Genomic DNA, 27808 nt, shown 5'->3' on the forward strand with positions numbered 1-27808 from the left:
GCTGTTGCCTTAGACACATACTGTAGCCAAACAATTTTAAGGTCACCAAGGGGGATCTCAGCCCAGGTTAAGCTGAGTCTTGGTTTCATGTTCCATGCTAGTTTCCTGGTGGTTTTGATTCTCTCAGGACATATTAGTGACTAGGGATTCATGGAACTAAATCAAAGAAAATAATACAAAGCATGCATAATAAAGGCCACCATGGGCATAAGACCTGAGGGGGTCTTTAATTCGTCCGAAGGCCTGGCTCAAAGGAAAACATCATAACACACAAAAATCAATGGGGCGGGGGCCCAACATCTAGAAATAAAGAGTGAGGAGGACTCATTCTATCCTAGGGGCAGACTCGGGGAGTCGGCCGTGGACTAGGTATAAGGGGGTCCTCACTCTAAAATGGCCTTGATGGCCTTTCCTGAGTGAAAGAGGTAGGTAACATGCATAACACTGAACTTGGATGGGGACCCGACATCTAAGTAAAGAAGAGACATAAAAGTGAAGATCAAATCCATCCTATGTGCCAACTCGGATGGGGTCTACATCCGAGGGCTTCTCCTGAGTGACAGGGGTAGGTGGCATGCATAATGCTTGAGGTAACTGGACGAAAGCAAAGGCCGATTCTGGCAATGCTCATAAACATCAAATTAACATGAGAAAAGCAACAATTAAAATAGAAGAAACAATTATTTGCTAAAAATAATGCTAAAAAGTTTCAAACACGCCGACGGAGGTCATCCCAACTCCAGGTGGGGAGGTAGCTATGCTTCTATAACAATAGAGCCCTATTGTTTTTAAATCTCAGAGCCATTGTGGGGCAGAGTGCCACAGAGGGTCACCCTAGAAGAGAGACTGGGGGGCGACAACCTCAGGAGCTGGCTCTTCTCCTGAGGTAGGAGTGTCAGAGAGGTAGATGCTGTGATTATCGCTAACAGGGAGGGTGAGGAGGAAGGAGAGCTCCCTTCTCTCTGGATCTACTGTGAGGGGGAGTGGGGGAGTGCGCCACCTAATGAGTTGGCAAGGTGGGCTTGAGTAGTAAAAAGTAGTGCCCAGCCGTGGAGAGGCGTAATTCTCTAGACACTTTTTCTTATATGGCAATACAGCCTAAATATGCTTTATGTTTATGATGTCTGGATGACAGTCCCACATACAGTGCACACATACACTGACTTGTATATCTAGGTAAGTTATAATCCCTGTTCACTGCATTATATGTGTTTTACATCACCATGTTCAAAAAGGGTCCAACTCTGCAGTGTAGAGTTAAATCGGTCTCTGTCAAATCTGCAGTGTACAGTTACCTAGTAGTCTAGGTCAACTCTCTGCAGTGTACAGGTACAGTAGTCTAGGTCTACTGGGTATGTGGTCAGGTTTAGGCTTGGCTCAGAGAAGAGGACGCCCCTACCTTGCATAGTCCAACATGACGGGCACCAAATAATGTACTACTTTTGTATTTTGTTTTTTTTATCATATGTACTGTAAATGTGTATTTAGTAATTTAATTGCTATTTTATTTGTGCTTGTCATCTTCAATTTCACTGTAATTTTGTAATTTGACCCCAGGAAGAATAGTCACTAATGGAGATCTTAAAGAAATAAACAATAGGTCAACTCTCTGCAGTGTACAGTGACAGTAGCGTAGGCATGAATTACTTTTGTCAGATCAGAGGTGGTCAACAACCATTTCATTTTGGCAATATTTCTAAGATGATGAAATGACGACCAAATGACCTTGACATTGTGTCGGAGGTTGAGGTCAATTCAGTCAGGGTCAATAAATAGATTTAAAAACATAATCTTTATAATCATCAACACCATACATGGTTTCATTAATCCAGTCCACATACTTGAAGACATTGGTGTAGACACCAGGACTTTTCTTCTGACCACATCCAGCCCCCCAGCTCACCAAACCAGCCACGTAGTGAATCCCATCCTGTTTACACTTCAGGGGTCCACCTGAATCACCCTGGAAGGACAACAAAAAGTTAAAATCTACCTATGAAGGTGGATTCTGCTTTTCAATGGGAATGGAGTGGTTTCTTTCCATTTGCAAGTTTCTGCAAAATACGCTCCATTCTCCATAAAAAAAAGTATGAATGCAAAACAAGGAAAGAAACCTGTGGGAACAAATGCATTTGCGGGGGGTTCCCCGGTAGGATGTAGCATGTGGAAGGAACAGTTATTCCAGTTCCTTTCCCCTTCATCAGGTGCCTCAGCAGACCAGGAGGAGGCAGTATAGAGACCAGGATTACTGCATGTTTTTAAGATTAGACACACACTCACATTGCAGGCGTCGATTCCTCCCTCTATGTCTCCTGCACAGAGCATGGTATCATCCAGTCGCTGTGGATAAAAATCCTCGCAGATCTTCTTAGAGATCAGGGGAATGTTGGCATCATGCAGCGTTCTGGAACTTTCTTCATTCCCTTCTCCTGGGGGTCAAGAACACAGAAAGACGACACAGATGAAGACAGAAAGACTAACACATGTCAACCTAAAGTTTCACTTCCCATTGGTAAATTAATTAATAGCATATAGAAGAATAGACCGTAATAGATGAGCATCAATGGCGCACAAGCTGTTCGTGAAGAAGAACCTGAGTGTTAACCTTCTCTAAACTGTCTGTGGTATCAGGTTGATTCAGATCAGTGCTAATGTGTAGTTAGATACATACCATGTTTAGTGTGGTATCAGGTTGATTCAGATCAGTGCTAACTGCTAATGTGTAGTTAGTTGGGGGGAATGATAACAGTAACGGAATTGAAAAATCGTTTTTAATTAGCAATGATCTACTATATCCATTTGCAAAAGCAAATATCGCACCGTTTGGCTTTGTATATCGTATCTTTGCTAAATGGTTACTTTATCGATTTTAAATCGTTGAATCGTATCGCCATGGATGAACCAATATCGCCCATGTATCGTAGCGTCAACCATGTATTGTGATATATATCGTATCATTGTTCAAATGTATTGTTACAACCCTAGTAGTTAGATACATACGAGTGCGGCCCCATCCAGAAAGCACACACTCCAGGCCATCAGGTAAGAGCTGTTTAGGCAGACAGGCGGTTTTAACATAGCGACTTTCCACAGCACACAGAGGACCCTTGGTGACGTCCAGTTGAAGTAAAGCTGACACACAGAATGTTACATTATTAGCATATCTGATAAATGTCATTTACAAATGAAATAATTACATTACAATGTGAGTCAATGTGGAACAACTTTGTATACTTTTGCCATAGTTATGTCAATACATTCAGAATGCTAACTGGCTTGACAGCTAATCATGTTGTGTCACTGACACAATGTAAATTCATGTCCTCACCGATGTCATTACTAACAGCCAATAGACTGGTACCATCAGGGGACTTTACTTCCCTGTAATACTCATGTTTGATGGCTTTCCCCACAGGGATGACCTGGTCATTGTTTCCATGAATCGTATGGTCCAATCTCCCCACGACCACCTGCATGTCCATGTTACTGTCACTGTAGAAACAACCAGTCATTCATTAAGACCACCTGCATGTCCATGTTACTGTCACTGTAGAAACAACCAGTCATTCATTAAGACCACCTGCATGTCCATGTTACTGTCACTGTAGAAACAACCAGTCATTCATTAAGACCACCTGCATGTCCATGTTACTGTCACTGTAGAAACAACCAGTCATTCATTAAGAACACCTGCATGTCCATGGAACTGTCACTGTAGAAACAACCAGACATTCATTAAGACCACCTGCATGTCCATGTTACTGTCACTGTAGAAACAACCAGTCATTCATTAAGACCACCTGCATGGCCATGGTACTGTCACTGTAGAAACAACCAGTCATTTTTTATCCAGAGAGAAGTACTCTACAGATTTCAGAAAGTCACACATCCTGCCATTGGCAAGACAGTAGAATTCAAGTGGATTGGCAGAACATTGAACTTGTAGATCAGCTATTTTAGCTATGTTATGACCTCTCAGTGGTGGACAGTACTCAAGTTAATTTACATACTGTACTTAAGTACAGATTCTGAGGATTTGTACTTTACTTGAGTATTAGATTTCTTTGATACTTATAACTCTTACTCAAGTAAGTACTAAGTACTTTTTTTTTTTTACCTAAATGCAGTTGGCCACACACTGTGTTTGTCAAAGAAGGAAACCTATCACAGTACATGTTCTCCACTGGAATCTATGAAAAAGCGGAAATATGTCATCCCCTAACCACATACCAATGATTCAATGATGGTTACGTCAAAGGAAGAGAGACAGACCGAATGGGCTTCGCCCTTTCTTTGAATCTGGGTACCCAGATTACCCACATACAGACAGGGGAGTCAGAGAGACAACGCGAGAAAGACAGTGCAGTGGGTTTCAAAGAGTTAAAGAAAGGGATATTTCACTTAAAAAAAAAACGTTGGGTAATTTTATTGTCTAATCAGGCTTTTATGAACACCCTGAACAGATTTTAATATGATTATTTCAGTATTTAGATATTTGATGTAAATGTTATCAGGCCCTACTCCCGCAGGGCTCCTCCCCATACACACCCATTGTAACTCCAAACTCCATTTTAACTATGATAAATTCATTAAAAACACCCCTTGTTTTTTCTGGTAACTCATACTACCCTCCTAATACGTGAGCAGGCAAGGTAGGTCAGCAATGTACGGAATTAAGTTATAGAGGCAAGTGGAATCGCTGGTGAGTGACCACCTCTCGATCCCCTTCAGTTCACATACTGTACCTGGTGGACATTGGGACTCTGTGCACTTTGGGACCAGCTGCACATTGGGATGGAGGATACCATCATCTACCTGCTAAATTTGTTTAGAAAAATCTAGAGTCAGGAATGCTTTCTGTGATTGCATCATACCTTTTTGAAGTCCCTTTTTTTCTTGATAGTCAGTGTGCCATATCAACATGAACCACATCGAAACTAATTATGATTTTATATAAATTTGACCTTTTTAAATATTTTCTTTCACATCAGGATTAGACAAAACCCATCTCCCAGACTCCCCAATGAGCCTTCACAGTTTGAAATGAATACATGTAGAATTATAGTACAGGATTTAATTTGCATACAGATGTGAGGGAACTTCATTTAATTAAATATTTTCTTTTAGAATATAGTCCACCTCTCACACTTATGCCAGTGATCACCCTCCCCTGTGCCAAGGATATTACCTGTATCATGAAATAGTGATTTATATCAGCTTACATGCAGTGACCAGCAGTGAGGACCCAACAGGATGCAATGAGGACGCCTCCACATGCGTGTCTGAAGCGCTTAGAGCCTTTGGTTCTGCGCTGCAGGGACACCTGCCATGGATGATGTCCAGGAAGAGACGGCCTGCCTCTGATGACCTTGACTTCATCAGGGAGATCAGGTCTGCCACACTGGGAGAACAGGGCTGACAAGATGGAGACATGAGATTACGTTGTGGTCAGACGGACAATAACAATAATTTATAGATCCCAGGCTCCACCCCATAGTTAGTGTCAAAGAGTCCTTGAGCAAGACTCTGAACCCATAACTGCTCCTGATGAGCAGGTTGGTGCCTTGCTTGGTGTGTGTGTGTGTGTGTGTGTGTGTGTGTGTGTGTGTGTGTGTGTGTGTGTGTGTGTGTGTGTGTGTGTGTGTGTGTGTGCGTGCGTGCGTGCGTGCGTGCGTGCGTGCGTGCGTGTGTGTGAGAGAGAGAGAGAATGGGTGAATGTAATGCACAATGTAAAGCTCCTTGGATAAAGGTCCTATATAAATAAATGCAACATTTTTACAATGTCATATTGGACCTGTAGGCCTATCCTAACGCACCACATTTAGTTATTAACCATGTTGTAGCCAAGGGGACATTTCTCAGGTTATTCTAACAGGCTTAAAAACTAGTCTTGTGCAGGAAAAGAGACAGACTATTACAAAAGAGGGAAAAAAGCCTTCGATCAACTCCTCACAAAAACTCCTCACTTAACAATAACATACAAGGATGGTGCGGTGTGTAATGAGCAATACAACTAAATGTGTGGGCAGCGCCTAGCCTAGTAAACTTGACTCCTCCCATCTTCTGCTTTCGAAAGAAGGCAGGAGGAGGAGTCTGGTTTACAAGGCTAGGCAGCGCCCCCAAAAGGTTTCCAAACCCCCAAAATGCTTCTGTTGGTAATCACTCTGGTTTTGAGCGACGTACCAGCTGAGGTGTGTGTACCAGTCACTGTGTGACTGACACCTGAGCATGGCTCCTGCAACCTTGACATCTGCCTGTGGTTCCAACACTGCTTTGCAAATCTTGCTGTAAATCTCTGGAAGAAAGCCTATATGGTTCCTCTGTGAGGAACTGGTCTATTCTTCTTGGGGTGTCGTCTTCCTTTGACTTCAACAGTCTAACAGAACTTGATACTAAGGCCCGGTTAGACAGCAACGCTCTGTAGAGAAAACAGCGAGGTCCAAGGACATCGCCGCTGCGTTTTGCTTTTTATCCAGCATTCATATGAAGCTACATCAGGGCTTGAAATGATGTAGTGTCCATGTAATTTCGCTAGGTGGCGGTGACGCACGGATAGACGACTTGTTTACCATTCACCATGGCGTGGCTGCAGTAGGCTGTATGCGAGCCATGACATCAAATGTGTTGTTGTTTCTTGCGTTTCTGCAGTTCACATGGTGACACAAGGGGAGACCGTTGTCATCATTTCCACCCACAATTCTGGTCTCACTTCGTTCCGCTTTTAACCCCCGAAAATGCCGTTGTCGTCTGAACGGAAGGCATATCTGACTGATTTTGCGGAATTCTCGTTGCAAAAGCGCAGTGTAAACGGGGCCCAAGTGTATAAATGGTACCAGGGCTGACAGTAAATAATGCTGCTACTCTGTATGCTGGAACACCAGCTTCACCTGCCCTGTTGGGACAAGGCCTCTGGCATCTCTCCATTGGGGGGAAGTGTTGCTGCTTGGAGCATCAATACAAACTCAAAGTTTCAAGACCCATGCTCAGGTGCCAGTCACACAACTGCCAGAATCTTTATTATATTATAAACAAATCTAGGTTTTTACATGGATAAATAAGAAGAATTCATGGCCAGACTAAAACATGGGGGAAGGACAGATGATGTTTACTGTTCTTTTGTAGGTATGTTATAAAACACTATAAAGGCCCAGAACAAACAGACAGACAGATAGAATATGAGATGGTACAGGCATACAGACACACAGACAGAAAGACAGACAGACATACAGACAGACAGACAGACGGACAGTATAGATTAGTGTCGTTTAAGCAATTGTTTATTACCTGAACAGATCACCTCCAGTCTGTCCCCAGAATAAACAGACTGCATTGTTCCACTTCCACATTCCCTCAGTGAAGATTCAGAACCATTACAGGAAGATGTAATCCACCATACAGGTTGAAGTTCAAAACTAGGACTCCATTTAGTGTCAACAGCTGAGCCACATTCAAGTTGTTTACACACTACAGATGATGACTTCAGGTTCCATTTAAGCGTAAGATCAGCCGCTGGTCTCCACTCTCTCAGGTGTTTCACTTCCAGTGTACCAGCACAGTGACTGGTTCCTCCCACCAACCTGACAGCTGTACAGAGACAATAGAACACGTGGTAAAAAAGTAAAGCCTCTTGTTCATGAAACCACACCCAGTCTGAAGGGGAGCGAGAAGAGAGACGTTTATATTTCTATTTTTCAGACGGATCAGAATGAATTACTGTAATGACCATTTTGTGTCAGTCTGAACCCAATAAAATGTACTGGGTTCATTTATTGAAACCAAGGTACTGTATAAAATTATGTCTATATACGGAAAATAATTCTCTGGTTGTTGTAGCTCCGCCCAGTGTCCACTAAACAGCGTGTGAATGGACTATGGGTGCTGCGGAAACCTAGAACCAGAGATAATCCCATTTCCCTGCTTTTAATTTTCATCCATGTTATCTTTGCATGCATAGGTCTCCTAGCAACCGCAGATCATTCTTACAGTAGCGAACAGTGATATTAATACGCTCGCATTAAAATATCAAAATACAGAGATTTCCGACCTGCGGACCTCCGTTTTCGTCACTAAATGTGTTTAATAGAGAGACAGTTCTTAATTGAAAAGAGGTCACTATTAGATGACTTACGGGATGCAATCCAGAGGGAAAAAGGACAACATTTTGGCCCAACCAATTATCATACAGTTTAGGCCCGATATAAATGTATCTTAATTAAATTAAATACTCACGGTAAAGATCAAAACTGACTCCAGGTGAACTAACTGTAGCGATCTTGTTCTTTGCCTGACAGTTGTATGTTCGATCGTCACTGGGTTGGATGTTAGAGATGGTAAATGTCTTCGTCTGAGCCACTATAGCGTTGTCTTTGAAAATCGTGTAACTCTGGATGGGTGGATTTGATCCACTGCTGCTGCAGTTGAAAGTCACTGAGCTTCCTTTGACAACACCTCTTGGTGGACTTACTGCCAAAAGGACATTCTTTGGACCATCTGATGGAGAAACATTTATATCACTTTAAAAGCCCCTTTTATGACACAAAGTAAACTTGCTTCAACAAATGATGCTGTTGTGTTGCTGTCTGTAAAAGAAAAGAGGAAAAAAGGACTTACACTGAACATCTAGAGATATTGGTGATGATCTCTGCTTATTTGTCCCCTGACAGAAGTACTGTCCAGAGTCTGCTGAAGACACATTGCCCATCACCAGCTGAGAACCAGTGGAGATAGATCTATTGTCTATGTCTCTGTACCAGGTGTAGGTGTCTACTGGTTGGTTGGCACCACTGCTGCAGGTCAGAGTCACTTTGCTGCCCTCAACAACCTCTCCTGGTGGATCCACTGATACTGAGATAATTGCCGGAGAGTCTGTAGAGGAATAAAGATGAATATGCTCAAATAAACATCTGATTTGATTAATGTAAAGGCAGCAGTTTTTTTTCCCACTAGAACAATAACAATAATTCATGTCTGAATAATGTGTCTACATTATAAAAGCTTTGGTCAAAACATTAATAAAACACTGAACAATAAAGTATTTTCTTTTGTGTACCTTTTTACAAGGGAAGTTTAAGTTTCTATTTTTTTATTTTATTTTTTTTTATCTGTGAGAATCTGAAATTGGACTTATAGGTTATTTTCGGATCTGAACTGAACATTATTGAATTCCCTCACTATTATTTTTAATACAAATCCCTCAAAAACACTAAAACTAAAAACTAAAGACAGACAGGACCTTAAAAACAAGTTTTATGCAGGAAAATAGACAAGGACGTTTACAACAGAAAGCCTTCGATCAACTCCTCACAAAAACTCCCTACTTAACATGCAAGGATGGTGCGACGGTGTAATGAGCAACACAGCTAAACGTGGGGCAGCGCCCCCAAAATTTTCCAAAATCCCCCAAAATGCTTCTGTTGGTAATCACTCTGGTTTTGAGCGACCTGCCAGCTCACACCAGATCCAGATCACCACATCCAGGCTAACTTTAATCAGGCTAGCTGGTTAATCCAGCCTAAATCCTTAATACTTCCTTAGTGGAACAGGCCACAGGAACACTAGCTTCACCTGCCCTATTGGTGTGGGGCCTTAAGGGGAGCAAAAGCTAATTTCGTGCAATTTTGTCTTAAAGCGCCAAATTTTGCACAGATGTAGCCCAGGGCTTGCTCTAATGATTTAGCTAGGGTGCCTGAGTCTGCGACCTTCGGGGTCGCCACAGTGGCCAAATCAAGTTGGGCTCCCATTGACTTTCTATACAGGAGGAAAATACCCAGAAAAACATTTTTTTCTGGGTATTTAAGGAGGATCTGAGGGGTCTAACTAGGGGTTTGTCATGATGCTGAATCCATTGCAGGCATTTGTTTTGCACAAAAAACATTCCGTGGGCTAGAAATGGCCTCAGAAAACAATACACGTATGGGTGAGTATTCATGTTAGTCGGAGGCCTTAGGTTTTTTGGTAGCACTTTACAATAATGACCTGTTATAAATCATTTATAAACATTTATAAGCAGTTTATAGATGAGTAATAAAACATGAACAAACTGTTTATTGACATTTGTAAATGTTTAACTAAACATTTATAACTGTTTTAAACATCATTTACATGTTATTAGTAAGGTATTAGTAAGTAGTAAACTAATCATGAATAAACCATTTATATACATTTGTAAATGCTTACTAAATCATTTATAACCAATGCTAAAATTCACATGTGTAGGTAGGAATGCATTTACAAATGTCTGTTAAGGTGACCTCCATGTGTTGTTCATGTTTAATATACGCTTTGTAGATGTTATCAAGAGCCCTAATGTAAAGTGAAGGCTATTCATTGCGACCGTGAGGTCGCAAGTTACTATACAAACCTCCACCGGATGTACGTCACGTCACGTCACGTCACGTCACGTCACGTCACGTCACATCACGTCACGCCACACTTTTGGCCCTACTCTTATCTCTGGCACCGTTGCCCCTATCCATGCCAAACTTTGCACACACTCCTTGGCTGCCAAACCACAACCTCCACCCCTGATTTCTCACATGCCCCTCTTCTAGCGCCACCATGAGGTTGCTTATCTCCTTACTGGTTATTTATATCTGTCTGTTAATGTGGTCTCCTTGTTTGTTCATGGTTATGCTTTGTAAAACATTCCTTAAATATCTATAAATCATTAGTAGATGTTATCAAGAGCCCTAATGTAAAGTGAAGACTATTCATTATTTACAACTGTCTGTTAATGTGGCCTCCATGTTTGTTCATGTTTAGCAGTTTGGCAAGTTTGGCATGGATAGGGGAAACGGTGCCGGAGATAAGAGTAGGGCCAAAAGTGTGACGTGACGTGACGTGATGTGACGGACAGACTGACGGAGGGACTGACAGACAGCCGGGGGAGGTTTTCATAGTAACTTGCAACCTGATGGTCGCAATGAATAGCCTTTAGAGTTCTCAAACTCTGCCCGAGCCCGACCCTACCCGACCGACCCGACGTATTCGGGCCGAGCCGGGCTCAAAATATATGCTAATTAGTCGGGTCGGGCCGGGCCTCGGGTTCTGTGAGTAAAAAAAAAAAAAAAAAAGTTTAATTTTTTATTTCAATTTTTTTCATATTTAATAAAGATAAAGAACATGGCGCTAACTGGCGTTTCATTCGCTTATTTATTATATAACCACAAGCGCACCACTAGCACCAGACGAGCAGAGGCTCTGCTCTCTGCTGCAGAGCGAGTGAGTGAGAGAGAGAGCTGCGGTCAAAGACAGTGTGTGCAATGCTGGCTGCAGGCTGCTGATATATACATAATAGCAGGCTGGTGTTGCGCACCAAAATGGCATTCAATCTACAAACCCACTGAAGTCTGCTTTGCATCACGATCTGACTTGTTTAGAACTTGCAGATCAGCGCTTCTTATCCAGGACACGACAGGGTCATAAATCAGACAGCAGCAGCCAGCTGATGCGAGGTTAAGAACAGGTCAGAGACTCCGAAACAAAAGGAAAGAGTGGAGGAGAAAAAGAGACGCGACAAAGAGTTAGTTGAGCGACAGAGACGGCACATATGCAGATTGCAGATAGATGCATGCGTTGCAGGATGTGAACACGATGAGGAGGATTAAGGATTAAACTTTTCTTCATGAGAAAACATGCTAACATTGCTGAACCAAAAGTGGAAAGGTAGGCTAATCTCACTCACTCTCTCAGCCTACTACTCCGCTATAATAACACATGGTACGGTCACCGCGGTGGCGGCGTGGCGCCACCTGGAGGCGTTTTTTAAATTTATTTATTTTCCTTCACTTGGGCTTTTTAGGGCTTCGGGCTTAAAATGATGAAACACGTTAGGGTCGGGCCGGGCCTCGGGTCTGCCCTGTCGGGCCCAGTTAGGGCCGGGCCTTAATTTTCAGGCCCGTTGAGAACTCTAATAGCCTTCACTTTACATTAGGGCTCTTGATAACATCTACAAAGCGTATATTAAACATGAACAACACATGGAGGTCACCTTAACAGACATTTGTAAATGCATTCCTACCTACACATTATGTGAATTTTAGCATTGGTTATAAATGATTTAGTAAGCATTTACAAATGTATATAAATGGTTTATTAATGATTAGCTTACTACTTACTAATACCTTACTAATAACATGTAAATGATGTTTAAAACAGTTATAAATGTTTAGTTAAACATTTACAAATGTCAATACACAGTTTGTTCATGTTTTATTACTCATCTATAAACTGCTTATAAATGTTTATAAATGATTTATAACAGGTCATTATTGTAAAGTGCTACCGGTTTTTTTTCTCTCGTGCTAATCAGTCTAAAAGTGCAAAATTTTGCACAGATGTAGCTCAGGGCATGCTCTAATGATTTAGCTAGGGCGCCCGAGTCTGCGACATTCGGGGTCGCCACAGCAGCCAAATCAAGTTGGGCTCCCATCGACTTTAGTGATGAAAAGTGATGAGTCATCACTTTTCAGAGTTTTGAGGGTGCTGTGGTGACCCCGAAGGTCGCCGACTCGGGCGCCCTAGCTAAATCATTAGAGCATGCCCTGAGCTACATCTGTGCAAAATGTTGCACTTTTAGACTGATTAGCACGAGGAAAAATTGCACAAAATTAGCATTTGCTCCCCTTAACTCGTTTACTGCCAATTAAATATGCCTTCTTTGGGTTTTCCCTGCCATAAATCTCCATAGACTTCCATGTAATTTATAGTGCACAGATCATGCACGCCCATGCACAGATCATGCACCATGTTTGTGCAGGCTGTTCACAGCTTTCAAACAAAAAAATCAGATTGGAAATCCGTTCAGGCATTCTTGAGAAAATAGCCATTATGTTTTACATGTTATGTAAGCAAAGATGGCTGACCTGTATGAAAGATGGGGTTGTATGGGGGGTGGAACATGCAAAATCGCGATTGAAATCATGTTTACTGTGTGGGGGGGGGGGGGGGGGGGGGCAGTGTGGCTGCTCTCTCTCTCTCTCTCTCTCTCTCTCTCTCTCTCTCTCTCTCTCTCTCTCTCTCTCTCTCTAAGGGATGTCATGGAACACTATAAGACCGAGAGCCAGACAGACACTGTCATTGTTGAAGTCATTGTTTGTTACCTGAACAGGTCACCTCCAGTCTCTCCACAGAATTAACAGACAGCGGACTGTGTGTTGCACATTCCCTCACTGTAGATCCAATGCAGGAAGATGTAATCCACCATACAGGTTGACGTGTAGAAACATGAGTCGGTTTTGTGTCAACAGCAGAGCCACAGTTGAGCTGTTTACACACTACAGATGATGACTCCAGGTTCCAGCTAGTAGTAAAATCAACCGCAGGTCTCCAATCTCCCTGGTGTTTCACTTCCAGTGTACCAGCACAGTGACTGGTTCCTCCCACCAACCTGACATATTCAGACTCTGTACAGAGACAATAGAACATATGGTAAAAAGGTAATATAACTTTGATTAGAAGAAAAACCTTTTAACTTACAATGATGTGTAGTTATTTGTTCATGTTTGTTTACCTGTTGTGTGGACTGTTGGTTGAACATGGGGAGCTGAAGGGGGAAAAATCCAAAGAGTTTGAGTGTAACAGTACATGGAACTTGTCCATCAGTACAACAGTGTTTACAATTATAATTTAGGCATTTAGCAGATGCTCTTAATCCAGAGCGATTTACAATAAGCAAGGGAAATACATCACCATCAATACATCAAAAGCGTTTTTTCGTTGCGAAATGGGCGGCAGTGTGCAAACGTGACTGACATAACGTGAGGTTGATTTTTTATTTGCGGGCTCCGAAATTCACTCCGATATTCGGCCCGAAAAACGCAGCAGTGTGCAACCAGCTTTATATAGACAGGATCAATTTTCAGAAAATCAGAACCCCGAAGGCATTTTGCGAATATTTATTATATACAACTGTTCTAAGGGTATTAAGGGGTGCTGAATCCAAATTTGCTGTATATAATGCTCAAAAATGTGTTTTTCTAGGTTAGCCTACATGGGGAATTTGAAATTCTATCCTGATTTTAGATCAGATGTGAATAATTGGCTTGAAACTCATACATGTATAGCAGAAAAGGTTCGTTATTGATGCATAATTCGTCAAACAGAAACAAAAGCAGGATGAACCATGGTTTTATTCATCAAATTTATTTATGGTTTTATTCATCAAATTTTTGAAGCGAGTGGCTTTGTGTGTCCCACGCCCATATATGGTAATTTCAGTCCAGAATGAACAGGCTTTTTCAAAAACAAAATGTATGTCACCTCATGTCCATATATGGTCACTCCAGTCCAGAATGAACAGGTTTTTTCTGTCTCGTACGTCCAGAATATCAGTCCAGAATGAATAGGCTTTTTCAAAAAGCAAAATGTGTGTCCCATGTCCATATATGGCCATTTCAGTTCAGAATGAATAGGTTTTATCTGTCCTGTCCCGTCCGTCCGTCCGTCCGTCCGTCCGTCCGTCCGTACGTACGTACGTATGTACGTATGTGTGTAGTGTCCGTCCCGGTCTGATGATTGAGGATTGGTCAAGCTTCACATGACAATTCGGCCCTCCAGATAAAATCATTAATTCATTCAGAATATAAAGAATGTATAGATCACAGAGTTCATAACTCTAGAACACATAGAATAAAAGTTCACCGCTTCACTTCGAACCGAGGTTTGATTTTTCTATCAACAAGTCATATATGGGGGTTGAAGAGAATCCACTCAAGCTCAGTCAATGCCAGACTGCAGCTTGTTCAGTTTAAAGTTATGCACAGATTACATTACTCCAAAGTCAAAATGAATAAAATGTATCCAAACGTTTCAGATATCTGTGACAGATGCACCACATCCAAGGGCACGCTGGGACACACGTTCTGGTCGTGCCCAAGGATTGTTCCATTCTGGCAAAGCATTTTTGCTTGGTACAGTAGTGTATATCGTATATCGTAATCGTAACTGTCCTGTTTGGTTGCTCCGAAGCTTCTCTTTCTCTGCCGTACTCTGTCCAACAGACACTTATGCTTGGTACACCAGTAGCCAAAAGAATTATCTTAACTGAATGGAAATCCTCTACTATACCTTGTTTCAACAGATGGCTTACAGAATTTGTGTCAATTATTCATTTGGAGAGGCTTCGTTGCTTTAAACAGGACAGTCATACTGCATTCGAGTTCATCTGGGGTCCTATTATGGCGCATCTGGACGTTTAGTCCATAATGGCTACATTAGTAGATGATCATGTTTTCCAAGAGGTTGCTAACTTTTGTACTATTTATATGATTGGTGAATTACTCGTGTTTTGTACTTTTGTATTTTTTATATGATAGGTGAATTACCCGTGTTTGACTTGTGTATGATTGTCTGGTGTGTTTGTCTTGTTATGTTTTGTTGATGTCTGTGATGTCCTGTCTTTCAAAAAAATCATAATAAAAATTAATATAAAAAAACAAAAACAAAAACAAGTCATATATGCAAATTATATACGTATAGTCCTTAATATGAAGTAGGTAGGCTACATTAATTTAGCATATTTGCAGTCATCAATAGGCTATTTCGAGCAGATGTCATAGGTATCTTGCAGCTGCATGCATCCAATTCCACTTTTCCTGAATAGAATAGAATGGATTATAATATAATAGTATTTTACCATATCAATAAAAGTAAATGTACATGGGAATACTTCTTACTGTAATCCTTACTGTGGCAGCTTATTTAGTCTTCCTCAGTGTTCCGGCAAGTGTTGAGTTTTTTGCAGTTGAATGCTTCATACATGCCATATGACTCTTTCTGGATAGAGTAGAAGAGAAGGGGATACAACGTTTATAGCCAGCACAAGTACATCAGGGTAGGGTTCATCAATCTGTCAACATCTAAGAGTCTAGAGAGTATGCAGTATAGTAGGCTGATATTCTCTAAAATTACCAAATCCCATTGGTACAATCTATCATACATACATACCTGCAGCTGCAGCGTTGGCTGAGGCACTCCTTTGTACACCCACATGAAATGAACTCCCTGCAGGCTTTGGGCATAGGTGGCAGAGAGAGTAGCCATGGCACTAACTGGCCTTCCTTGATCATCCATCCCATTTCCTCCACTGGAGGAAGATTGGGGTGTGGCAGGTGAGCTTGATTCCATATAGTTGCTTGATAGTGTCCACGCATGATATGGAACCTCACAGCATCTGTGGTTGGTGGCAGAGTCTCTTGGGGACGACCTTTGCAGAATAACTTTACTCGTGCTTTGTTGCATGAATCAACATCAGGCACACCATAGATCTTACAAATGAATGTTTCTGATGATGTCACGATATCTTCTGTGAAAGTGCACTTCCCAAGGCCAGCAAGATCAGTGTGATGTTGTTCGAACACCTGCCAGGCTGTCTTCTTTCCGTGGCCGCTGAACTGAGACACACTGTCACATCCAGTAAGGGCATGGAAGGCAAGGAGTGTGTCCAGTTGATCCTCAGACAGTATCCTGTGAATTTCATGCACTGGGAAAAACTTTGGGTCCTTTGATGTCCCAGCTTTCATGTAGACATAGGTACATCTGATCTGATCTTGAAGTCTCCTCCCTGAGTGCTGACCACGAGGAAGCTGATGCACGACTGATACACGATACAAGCTGATACACGACTGATCCTTCACTGTATCCATGCACCGATGGAAACAGTAGTCGTGTCAGCACGTGACACAGACGTGCTTCTACTACTGCTTGCTCACTTTGACAAAATCAGATGTACCTACCGTATGTCTACATGAAAGCTGGGACATCAAAGGACCCAAAGCTTTTCCCAGTGCATGAAATTCACAGAATACTGTCTGAGGATCAACTGGACACTCTCCTTGCCTTCCATGCCCTTACTGGATGTGACAGTGTGTCTCAGTTCAGCGGCCACGGAAAGAAGACAGCCTGGCAGGTGTTCGAACAACATCACACTGATCTTGCTGGCCTTGGTAAGGGCCCTTTCACAGAAGATATCGTGACATCATCAGAAACATTCATTTGTAAGATCTATGGTGTGCCTGACGTTGATTCATGCAACAAAGCACAAGTAAAGTTATTCTGCAAAGGCCGTCCCCAAGAGACTCTGCCACCAACCACAGATGCTGTGAGGTTCCATATCATGCGTGCACACCATCAAGCAACTATATGGAATCAAGCTCACCTGCCACACCCCGATCTTCCTCCAGTGGAGGAAATGGGATGGATGATCAAGGAAGGCCAGTTAGTGCCACAGCTACTCTCTCTGCCACCTATGCCCAAAGCCTGCAGGGAGTTCATTTCATGTGGGTGTACAAAGGAGTGCCAACGTTGCAGCTGCAGGTATGTATGTATGATATATTGTACTAATGGGATTTGGTAATTTTAGAGAATATCAGCCTACTATACTGCATACTCTCTAGACTCTTAGATGTTGACAGATTGATGAACCCTACCCTGATGTACTTGTGCTGGCTATAAACGTTGTATCCCCTTCTCTTCTATTATATCCAGAAAGAGTCATATGGCATGTATGGAAGCATGCAACTGCAAAAAACTCAACACTTGCCGGAACACTGAGGAAGACTGTGAATAAGCTGCCACAGTAAGGATTACAGTAAGAAGTATTCCCATGTACATTTACTTTTATTGATATGGTAAAATACTATTATATTATATTATAATCCATTATATTCTATTCAGGAAAAGTGGAATTGGATGCATGCAGCTGCAAGATACCTATGACATCTGCTCGAAATATTGATGACTGCAAATATGCTAAATTAATGTAGCCTACCTACTTCATATTAAACTCATTCGTAGTTTACGGCCGTAAAGCCCGTTAATTTCTCTATGTCTTTCACTGCCGGCGCGTTATTTGGAATTGCACACGCGTTCTGGGCAAACCCCGCCCATGGAAGCTTTTGATTGGCTGAACTGGCGCTAGGGAGCGCTCCTTTTTGTCCGCTTGGACCGCACAGAGGTGCGCGGTGCGTTTATCGTGCGCTTGCCCAGGCCTTACGGCCTGGGCATAAATAGAACGATTGCATTCACCACGGCTTCGTAACTCGCGCGGCCGGCGGCGCTCGGGGGCGAAGAGCAGGACCAAGGTCCGCTGGCCTTCGCGCCGCTTGCAGTGTCGTGGACAATAATCAACGCCTCCGCCCAGAACGCGTGTGCAATTCCAAATAACGCACTGCCGGCTTCTCCGAGTCCTACCTGTTAACGTGGGCGCTCGTCCAGTTCCCATCGTGCGTGATCGGACACTGCTCGTGTGTTCGCGTATTCCATCAGCTTCTCCATCTGTAAGCCGCGGAGTGTAGACAGTAAGCTGGGCCAAAATAGAGGACGGACTTCCGCTTCCGGTTCAGGGACTCCAATGTTAAAGTGGTCCGCTCAATAATGTGTCCGTGTAGAAACCGATCACGGAGCATTAGTTCCGGCCTATTTTAGTTGCGCTTCGATAAAAAAATGATTTTTAATTAATTTTTATTGCATTTACGGGCTCTACGGGCATGGCAGAGAAGGGGTACAAAGGGGTATTTTGATGGCAGAGTTTGTGTTAAGGACTATATATAATTTGCATATATGACTTGTTGATAGAAAAATCTAAATCAAAAGAGTTTTGATGAATAAAACCATGGTTCAACCTGCTTTTGTTTCTGTTTGATGAATTATGCATCAATAACAAACCTTTTCTGCTATACATGTATGAGTTTCAAACCAATTATTCACGTCTGATCTAAAATCAGGATAGAATTTCAAATTCCCCATGTAGGCTAACCTAGAAAAACACATTTAGTTCAAGTTTCTACCTTAGTCAAAAAGATTTGCACTTATATAGATTTCAGCCTTGCAGTGGCGACCATGTTGGTTTTCTAAATTTTTAGCCATTTAGGAACATTTTTGAGCATTATATACAGCACATTTGGATTCAGCATCCCTTAATACCCCTAGAACAGTTGTATATAATAAATATTCGCAAAATGCCTTCAGGACTTTATACAAGCACATTTTCAGAAATTCTGCCTTGTATCACCAGTGAATATGAATAACTCTATAATACAATACAATAGGTCTATGAATGAAGTACAGTCTCATAAGGGTTATGCTTAACAGGTAACTGTCAAAGTTTGCCAATGTATTTTTGTGTGGCGTATGTGGGGATCAAACCCACATCCTTACCCAGCATACCTAACATTGACAAAAGTCAACATTTTCATAATGTACTTGGACGGATCACAGGGGAGATGCACAAGAATACTGTCCTGATGCATTTTTTATCTTTTCCACACTCGTTTTCACTTTCTTTCTCTCTTTCTCCTTGTTGATCCCCTTCAATTCTCACCCCTATTTTTTCCCCGATTCCCTGCTGCAGTTGACAACTTGCAGTGTGAGCGCAAATGTATTAATTAAATATGCAAGAATGTTGAAACTTCATCGCCCCCAATCGCACCAAGTCTTCTGAATTAAGGGTTAGAATGTGGCTTTGGTCAGAAAGTGACTCACTAGTGTGAGGTCAGAGTAACGTGAACTCTAGTCAACAAACAACGAGGTAAATAGTACATTTGTCCGTTGCCATGGTGACACACTCACGCTTGCAGCCTGACGATCCAAATCCAAAGAAGTTGACCTTGCATCGCTCACACTGTTGACCAGTGACCCCTGGCTGACACTCACACTGACCAGTGGTGATGTCACACTGGGCGTTGGTGGAGCCAATCAGGTTGCAGTTGCATCTGGAAAACAGGAAGTACACAGTATAAACAAAGGAGGTATTATAGCCAGCCAACCAATCATGTCTGCACGGTTATGACAACAGCCAATCACAACGCTGGGTGGAGTTTGACAAGATCGTCAGTCATCTTTTAACCACTTCTGGAAGGAGCCCAGGGTCTCTTTGGCCAAGCTTCGCGGGACCCTTATTTAAATTAACTCATAAAAAGCACCGCTAACTTCACGCCAGGTGTGATTCTTTTATTGTTAAATTATATGAACAACAACTGTTGCCGTTTTCATAAATGTATTCTGTCCCTCCCAAATAAACAAATCATACGATGTTATAACTTTAAAATAGCCCATCTACAATCTCACAGCGTCTTGCAACAGGTTGTGAGCTTGTAGATGGGATATTTCTTGGACATTTCTGGAACATTTTGAAAGTGTGTGTGTGTGTGTGTGTGTGTGTGTGTGTGTGTGTGTGTGTGTGTGTGTGTGTGTGTGTGTGTGTGTGTGTGTGTGTTCGTTCCACTAACCGTTCACATCCTTGGCCACTCTGCAGGTTGTAGTATCCAGGCTCACAAGCCCTACAGTCTCTGTTGGTGACGTGAGGAAAACACTCACACTGACCTGTGACCTGAGCACAGCTGGTCTGACTGCCCACAGTACCCAGCAGTGAACAGGAACACGCTACCGAGACAAGAGGAGAGGGGTGAGATGATGTGATGTTATGATGATGAACATTTCTCAAATGTTTGCTTCTGGGGGTCCCTGGAACATAATATTTTGAGATAAACCAACCAAGGTTTTCAGAAAACTGTTAGGATTTAGAAGACATTTGTAGAATCGACCTAAGGTCTTAACCGTTGATAGTTTTACAGTAAACTAAATCTTAAGACTCACCTTTTCAGCTTTGCTTTTACTTAGGTTTTTACTTGATTTCTATTTTTATTTTTTTATTTGCTCTCATATTGCTGTCTTTTTATTCTTATGTCTGTATTTTTGCCAGACCCATGAAATGGGTAGGGCCTACATAAGCAAATGTCTGTCGGTCCGGGTTTTCTATATAAAGGGTATATATGATGATGACATGATGATGACATGCCTACAAAAGGCATGATGTCATAAATGATGATGACAGACAGGGGGTCTGGCACAACCAGGTTGACCTGGTCTAGTTATCTTTATATTTTATATTTTATTGTTAAAATTGATTGTTCCCTTCCTTTTAAATGTCTTTTTGTTCTGTGAAGCGCATTGGGCTGCACTTGCTGTATGAAATGTGCTATATAAATAAAGATTGATTGATTGATTGATAGCTAGAACTGCACTCTGTCAAGGTGACAATTTGCTCCTTGTGCACATGTAGTTCATACATGGCCTACTTGTGTGCCAGCAGAGCGCGCCATGAGGTTCGCTCACCACTGGTGATGCCAATGACATCACCAGGAATGCTGCTCTCTCTTTGGATGTTAATGATGACGTTGCTAGAAATGCTGATCCCTGATTGGGCTACCGGTGTAAACAAAGCAGGACACCGACATATATTAATACATACCCAGCCGATCGCAGTATTTGCACGCTCTGCTTGCACAAGTAATTATTATCATATACAAATATAATATACATGTATATATTGTATTTGATGTCTTCTTACCTTTGCACTTGTCTATAGGGTTGGTAGCCAGGGTGTTGCCATAGAAACCCTCCTGGCAGTGTTCGCAGAAGAAGCCGGTGGTGTTGTGCACACATTTCAGACACTCGCCGGTCTCCTGGTGACAGTTTCCCATGACGTTGGGGTCGATGTTGTCACTGCACTGGCACGCCCTGCACGTCCTCACAGGGCCGTTCTGACCCTGGGGGTCCCCGAAGAAGCCGTCGTCACACAACTCACAACGCTTTCCTGAGGGAGGGAAATGGAGAGAGAGAGAGACAGACAGTCAGATGAAGTGAGATAAAGAGAAAGAGAGATAAAGAGAAAGACAGAGAAAGACAGAGAGAGAGACAGATAGATAGATGGACAGACAGAGTGTGTGACGAGAGAGACACAGGGGAGAGAGAAAGAAGGAAGGGATACAGAGATACATTAATCACTGAAATCCTAGCATCCGTATTCTGGAAAAGACTTTCACTTTGTATAGTGAAAAGAAAACGAAAGACAAAATACTAGCATAAATCCCTGTGGGACTCGTGTGTGGTTAAAACACTACAATGATTTACAAAGAGAATAAACATTTGTAAATTAAAAGTCCAATGATTAGGTCCAATTAGAGGAATGTGGCTTGTGGAAAAGCCAGTTGCCCCCTGTGTTTTAATAAAAATGTGCGGACCTACATTTAAGTAAAGTATATAAGTGTGTGTGTGTGTGTGTGTGTGTGTGTGTGTGTGTGTGTGTGTGTGTGTGTGTGTGTGTGTGTGTGTGTGTGTGTCTCTGTGTGTACCTGTGGTCCCAAAAGGACAGGTGGTACAAACCACCTCTCTGGTCTTGGGGACCACAGCGCAGGTGACTCTGGCCGGACAGGGACATGGCTTGCAGTCATTGGCTGTGCCCTGAGTGGCGTCGCCATAGAAACCATCCTTACACCTCTCACAACTCAGCCCAGCCGTGTGGTGCTTACACTGACACGCCCCTGTTACACAAACAAACACATTACCATTAATAAACAGGATTTTATTTAAGGCCACTGGTTCACAGTTTTTGGAATGTGTTATCCATCTATAAATGATCCGTCCCATGGCGGTCCGCCATATAGTATTTTACCCATATATGTCTGACCGATCGACTTCAAACTTGGTGAGTGTATCACGGAGGAACCGATGTGTTTTGCCCAGTGGCAATTCAGTGTTTTTTTATCAACTAAGAAAAGGTGGAAGAGTCAATCAGCGTCAGCCCTGGATGCAGACGCTGATGGGCTCTTCCACTGTGATTTTCACACAACCAGGATGGTTAACCAGGCTATGAATTCACTGTTAGCTATCCTACTACATATTTATGTCTATGAAGTTAAAATGTAAACACTAGCCTACTAAAGTCAACTCAAAGAGGAAGGGGGGTGGCTCCCCAGATGACTAACTTAATGTGCAATATTGTTTTGTCATTCAACAGTGAACAAACCAACATAGTTTAAGTGTATGGCGGGTATATGCTCATTTCTAAAATGTCATTTTATGGTCTTTTTAATACCTATCAAATGACAAAATAGACATTGGCCAAACGCCTTGCGTTGCGAGGCGTTGTGAGCATGTAGATCTGCTATTTTCACGATAGAACCGTGTTATACAAAATGTAATGCCTCAACTCTTAGTGCTCATCAGGGTGGGGGGGGTCCCCATTAGAGGATGACATTTGACAGGAATTCCCGTGGGTCCCAGGAGTCAAATTTGTATTAATGCCAGGATCGGGACGGGACAGGAATGAAAATCAACAGGAGTGGGCAGGAGCAGGAATCATCCCAGACCAGTTCATCAAATCGCAGAAATAAATTGCACAGGAAAGTGAGGTCTTTGAACTGCGAACATTATAAAATGATACATTATATAATAATAAACATGATATCAAATATAATATGGATCAAAATAGAAAAACATCTGCGCGATTTTATTTTTTTATTTTTTTTCGGGAGCGGGAACGGGAGTGATTTTGACCAGGAGCGGGATGGGACCAGGAGTCATTGTACAGGAGTGGGACAGGATGGGATTTATTTGTTTACTCTGGCCCAGGATTGGGATGGGACAGGATTTTTTCTGCGGGAGTGGGACGGGACAGGAGTGAAAATCCCCTCCCGTGTCATCCTCTAGTCCCCCCCTTTCAAATATGATGATCATTTTGGGTCACTGGTCTAGCCTACGTACCAGAGTTTGGGTCACATGAGCTGCTGTGTTCGTTGCAGTTGCAGGGCTCACAGGGGCTGAAGGGTCCCAGGGCGGGTGTGGTTCGCCGGTATCCCAGGGTGCACTGCTCACAGTGCTGTCCCACGTAGCCCTGGGGACAGGTACACTGCTCCACCCAGCGGACGGGGGTACCACCCTGGCCCCGACGTGCTGAGATCAGGGTCACGTCGTCCAGGTAACCGGCACCTGGGGGACAGGATGAGAGATTCCATTTTATAGTATTTTGTTTCGTCATAGTCTTTTGAGTAAAATTACATTTAGTTTTAGTCATATCTTATAGTCATCTTTTTTATTTAATTTTTTGAGCGGTGGTAAACCGCTCTTATACGTGGCTGTGCGTGTGTCTGTAGCCTTTTTCCTCAGCGTTTTGCCATAGTAAAATGTGTGTACATAGCATCATGTTTGTCTAGTGATGTCATATGTCGTATGTCTGTAGCCTTTTTCCTCAACGTGTGTGTGTAGCATATCCTGTACATCCTTGACTCAAATCCTAGTCTGAAGACGTTATGCAAGCACAACCACAGCTCACATCACATTGGGTGTGATTTTTTCAAGTTGGTTTCGTCACAAAACGTATTTTGGAAGACCTTATTGGCATCTTAATGATCGTTTTTACACTTGGTTGCATGTTGAAAACAACTAAACACAAAATGACTTGTCTTTTAGTTCTCTAGTTTGGACAGGATGCTCAGCTAGTCCTGTGCCCAGGGGGGTGTGCACAGTATCTGAGGGATTAAATGTAGGAGTCTCAGAAGTAATGTTGGAGTGCCCGTTGGGCAGATCTGTATGCCCATACATGGTGTTCCGTGTCCAGGCCAGTCTGTGATGTCAGTACTATGACATCAGAGTAGGAGGCCGGCGGCGGACATTCGCTAAATTAATAGTAGATGGTTGGTATTATTTAAGGAGATACTTTACTTTTCTCGCTGTAGGTTCCTCTGATCTTGATGGAGGTCAGGTTGTGCAGCAGCTTCTGGAAGTCAGAGTGACTGATGGCTGGTCTCCAGGGGTAGTCAGTATTGTCATGAAGCCTGCAGGGGGCGCGCACACACACACGCACGCGCGCGCGCGTGCACACACACACACACACACACACACACACACACACACACACACACACACACACACACACACACACACACACACACACACACACACACACACACACACACACACACACACACACACACACACACACACACACACACACACCACTTACACTGTTAACACATCACACACACACACACACACACACACACCAGAAAATGAACTGCTAACCACTGATTCTTAATAAACTGGAGAAGCAACTGTACTTTGACCACTTTTATCACCGTCTACACTGAGAATAGCCGATCTGCAAGCACACAATGTGTCGCAATGAGCTTGCAGTCAGATTGGATATTTTTGGCTTAACGTTCCCTCTCCACATTAATGATGCTGGTTTCAAGGGACACTGGAACTCCCACATCCCAAGGGGAGCTGAGCTTGGAGGAGCTTGGTTCATGCGCGCGGCGACGAAAATTCAAGTTTTTTATCCGGTTTTGGGTTCTTTTTATTACGGTTTTGGGTGCTTATTTCCCGCACAGCGTTGTAACAAGGAGCTGTTTACTACTTATTTTAGCAAACAGTGCAACACACGCACGCAAACACACAGTCACTCTCACACACACACTACAAAATCGGGTATTATTTTTATAACGGTTGTCTACTGTTTTTTATTCCCCATATACAACAGTGTTAGTTTGCAACAATGAGCCTGCAGACAGTTTCTAGTTCTCAAATAAATAGACTTTGGTGTGCCATCAAAGCGGGATTTATTTTAAAACAAATTTTAAATTCAACTACCCTTCCGACCGGAGGTGGCAAGGTGACCATGTGATAATCAAACACATTTTTCAACATATTTTATTCCCCAAAGTCAAATACATTATTATTTTGATATAGCGTGTATATATATATCTTAAAAAAAGAAGCACCCTCAGCACCCCCCTTCCAGCGCCCCTGCTGGGTTCAAGTGTTTTGAACTGTGAATGGTTCTTCTTTACTGCGCAGTTTTTGTGCTTCTTTCTTTATTCCACTGCTGCTCTCCTTGTAACTTGTAGTCTTTTGTAATGTTCTATTGAACTTTTAATCCACATTATTTAATAACCTTCAACATTAAGGAAAGGATTCCAAACTAGAAGAAGTGCTATTCCAAGCACAGGTCTCCACCAGCCACGTGTCCTGGTGGTGCTATAATAGGCCAATGTAAAAAGGGTGGCATGTGTTCTTCACCAATCTTAGACCTTTTATGGTGCCACCATGAGGCTGATTTGAACATTTTGTAGTGTAATTTCTTCCTTGGCCTTTTTGCGAATGTGCAAGCACAATTTCATTACAATTGCACGCTGTGTTTGATTTGAGGCATTTTGTTTGAAACGGATCAATCCTGCAAAGTTTGGAGGCCAATCTTAGCCAATCAGGATGGAATATTTAATGCAGGACAGATCCGTCTTGATCATATGACTGTAGAGATACTGTGTACTGATGTGTGTTCATTTTGGGTAAAATCTGAAGGAGTAATATCCAAACATGTGTCTTACATAAGTCGGCCTCCGGGTGGCGCTATAAAAGGCTGATGTGAAAAATGCAAGGAAAGGGTTTTTCCTTGGCCTATAGGGAGTGCGCTTACAAAGTTAGAAACTGATCGGTGGAGTTATAGGTAAAACCACGAATCGGCCTGTTATAGCACCACCATGAGGCTGATTTCAAAAATTTGAAGTGGCATTTCTTCCTCTGCCTAGTGGGAACCTGTGTGCGCGATTTCATGTTAATTGCACTCTGCATTTGTGATTTGAGGCATTTTGTCCAAAATGGACCAATCTTACAAACTTTGAAAGCCAATATCAGCCAATCAGGATGGAATATGGACAATCAGACAGATCACATGACTGTAGAGATGCTGTCTACCGATTTGTGTGATTTTTGGACAAAATCTGTAGGAGTAGTGTACAGAAATGTGTTTTGCAAACATCGGCCTCATGGTGGCGCTAGAACAGGGCCATTTGAAAAATGTGGGGCAGAGGTTCTGAATTGGCATCCAGGGAGTGTGTGTGCTCATTTTGGCAGCGTCCGGGCCAACGGCGCCGGAGATTAGCTGTACACAAACTCGGAGGACGGATGCACGGACGCACAGACGCACGGACAGGGGCAAAAACATACTCTCCCCCTGCCTTCGGCTGGTGGAGACAATAAGCTAACGGCTTCTTCCTTTCCTTGCACAGTAACTTGTTTTCTTTGATATGTATTGCTTACGTTTTCTTTATAACAATGTAGCCTACTAAATAAGCAAAATTTAACTACATGCAAAAAGAAAAAGAAAAACGTTTTACCCATCACACAGACCAGAATAGACAGTAATGGGTGCCTAAGAGTCTTAAGGTCAAAGGTTAACGGACGCAGATTACATGTTAAGACATTTGGAGATGTCTTACCTGGTTACCATGGTAAACAGAAGCTGCGGTAGCCGCTGGTGAGTGAAAACACTACATATCCCATGATGCAACTCGGCCATGAGCATCAGGAAGCATACAAAATTCGGCTCTTCAAAATAAAGCGGAAGTCTATGGTGGCACTCTATATCCAAATAATTACCATAATAATGGCATCCAATGTGTTAACACATCTCAAATTAACCCAAAGTGCACAAACCCACCTGAAGACGTATGTCTGCATGTTCTCGCTGGGGTAGGGGTTGCCCTGGGCGATGAGCGGGACGGCCACTCTGTGATTGGCTCCCTCCAGGATCAGGTCCTCGGCCGACAGGCGAGTGTCCCTCCGGTCCACCCTGAAGCTCAGCGTCAGGTTCTGACCGTAGCTCAGCAGCTGGTTGCCCAGGAACTTCTCTGTTTCCACCACAACAGATGAGAGACAGTTTATGTGTTGTCATGACAAGAGATGAGACAGATTATATACGTATGTTGTCAGAGCAAACAAGATATTGCGTATCCTTTAGGATTTTAATGATTCCGGTTCCTTCGCGATTCCCTCTTAACGGTCCCATTCCTTAGCGGTTAGGCATCAAACAGGAGGACTCCCCAGGGTGTGTGCCCTGCCCAGGGTGATGTCGGTCCAACCATCAAGTTGAACCGATGGGCCAGAAGAAACTAGCCTGACCAATATAACCAATACATTATATGGTGTGTGTGTTGCTCAGAGAGAGAGAGAGAGAGAGAGAGAGAGTGAGTGA

At 42.7% G+C, this 27808-nt stretch overlaps 2 protein-coding genes across 2 annotated transcripts in view; both read right to left on the bottom strand.

Annotated features, from left to right (window-relative positions):
• Positions 1-1752: 1752 nt before the first annotated feature.
• LOC308285795 (hyaluronan-binding protein 2-like) lies at positions 1753-13583 on the bottom strand. The gene is made up of 10 exons (XM_080726675.1): positions 13511-13583; positions 13101-13403; positions 8611-8865; positions 8230-8490; positions 7285-7584; positions 5223-5415; positions 3329-3492; positions 3001-3132; positions 2281-2429; positions 1753-1963 (listed from the first exon to the last, which is right to left on the bottom strand). Exons 3-10 carry the CDS (start codon positions 8699-8701, stop codon positions 1766-1768), a joined length of 1488 nt encoding a protein of 495 aa, XP_080582801.1. The 5' UTR covers positions 8702-8865; positions 13101-13403; positions 13511-13583; the 3' UTR covers positions 1753-1765.
• Positions 13584-14808: 1225 nt separating this feature from the next.
• lamc1 (laminin, gamma 1) overlaps positions 14809-27808 on the bottom strand; it is a gene marked incomplete at its 3' end in the record, with an annotated part of 31909 nt that continues 18909 nt past the window's right edge. Inside the window, exons 11-18 of the mRNA XM_080725925.1 lie at positions 27275-27464; positions 24499-24611; positions 23542-23766; positions 22131-22319; positions 21347-21592; positions 20226-20379; positions 19567-19709; positions 14809-14816 (exon numbers count right to left, since the gene is read on the bottom strand). Of these exons, the coding sequence (XP_080582051.1) occupies positions 14809-14816; positions 19567-19709; positions 20226-20379; positions 21347-21592; positions 22131-22319; positions 23542-23766; positions 24499-24611; positions 27275-27464 (1268 nt within the window). The remainder of the gene's footprint in view (positions 14817-19566; positions 19710-20225; positions 20380-21346; positions 21593-22130; positions 22320-23541; positions 23767-24498; positions 24612-27274; positions 27465-27808) is intronic.

Source organism: Nannobrachium achirus (genome assembly GCF_963921795.1).
Source record: "Nannobrachium achirus genome assembly, chromosome: 5".
Taxonomy (NCBI): domain Eukaryota; kingdom Metazoa; phylum Chordata; class Actinopteri; order Myctophiformes; family Myctophidae; genus Nannobrachium; species Nannobrachium achirus.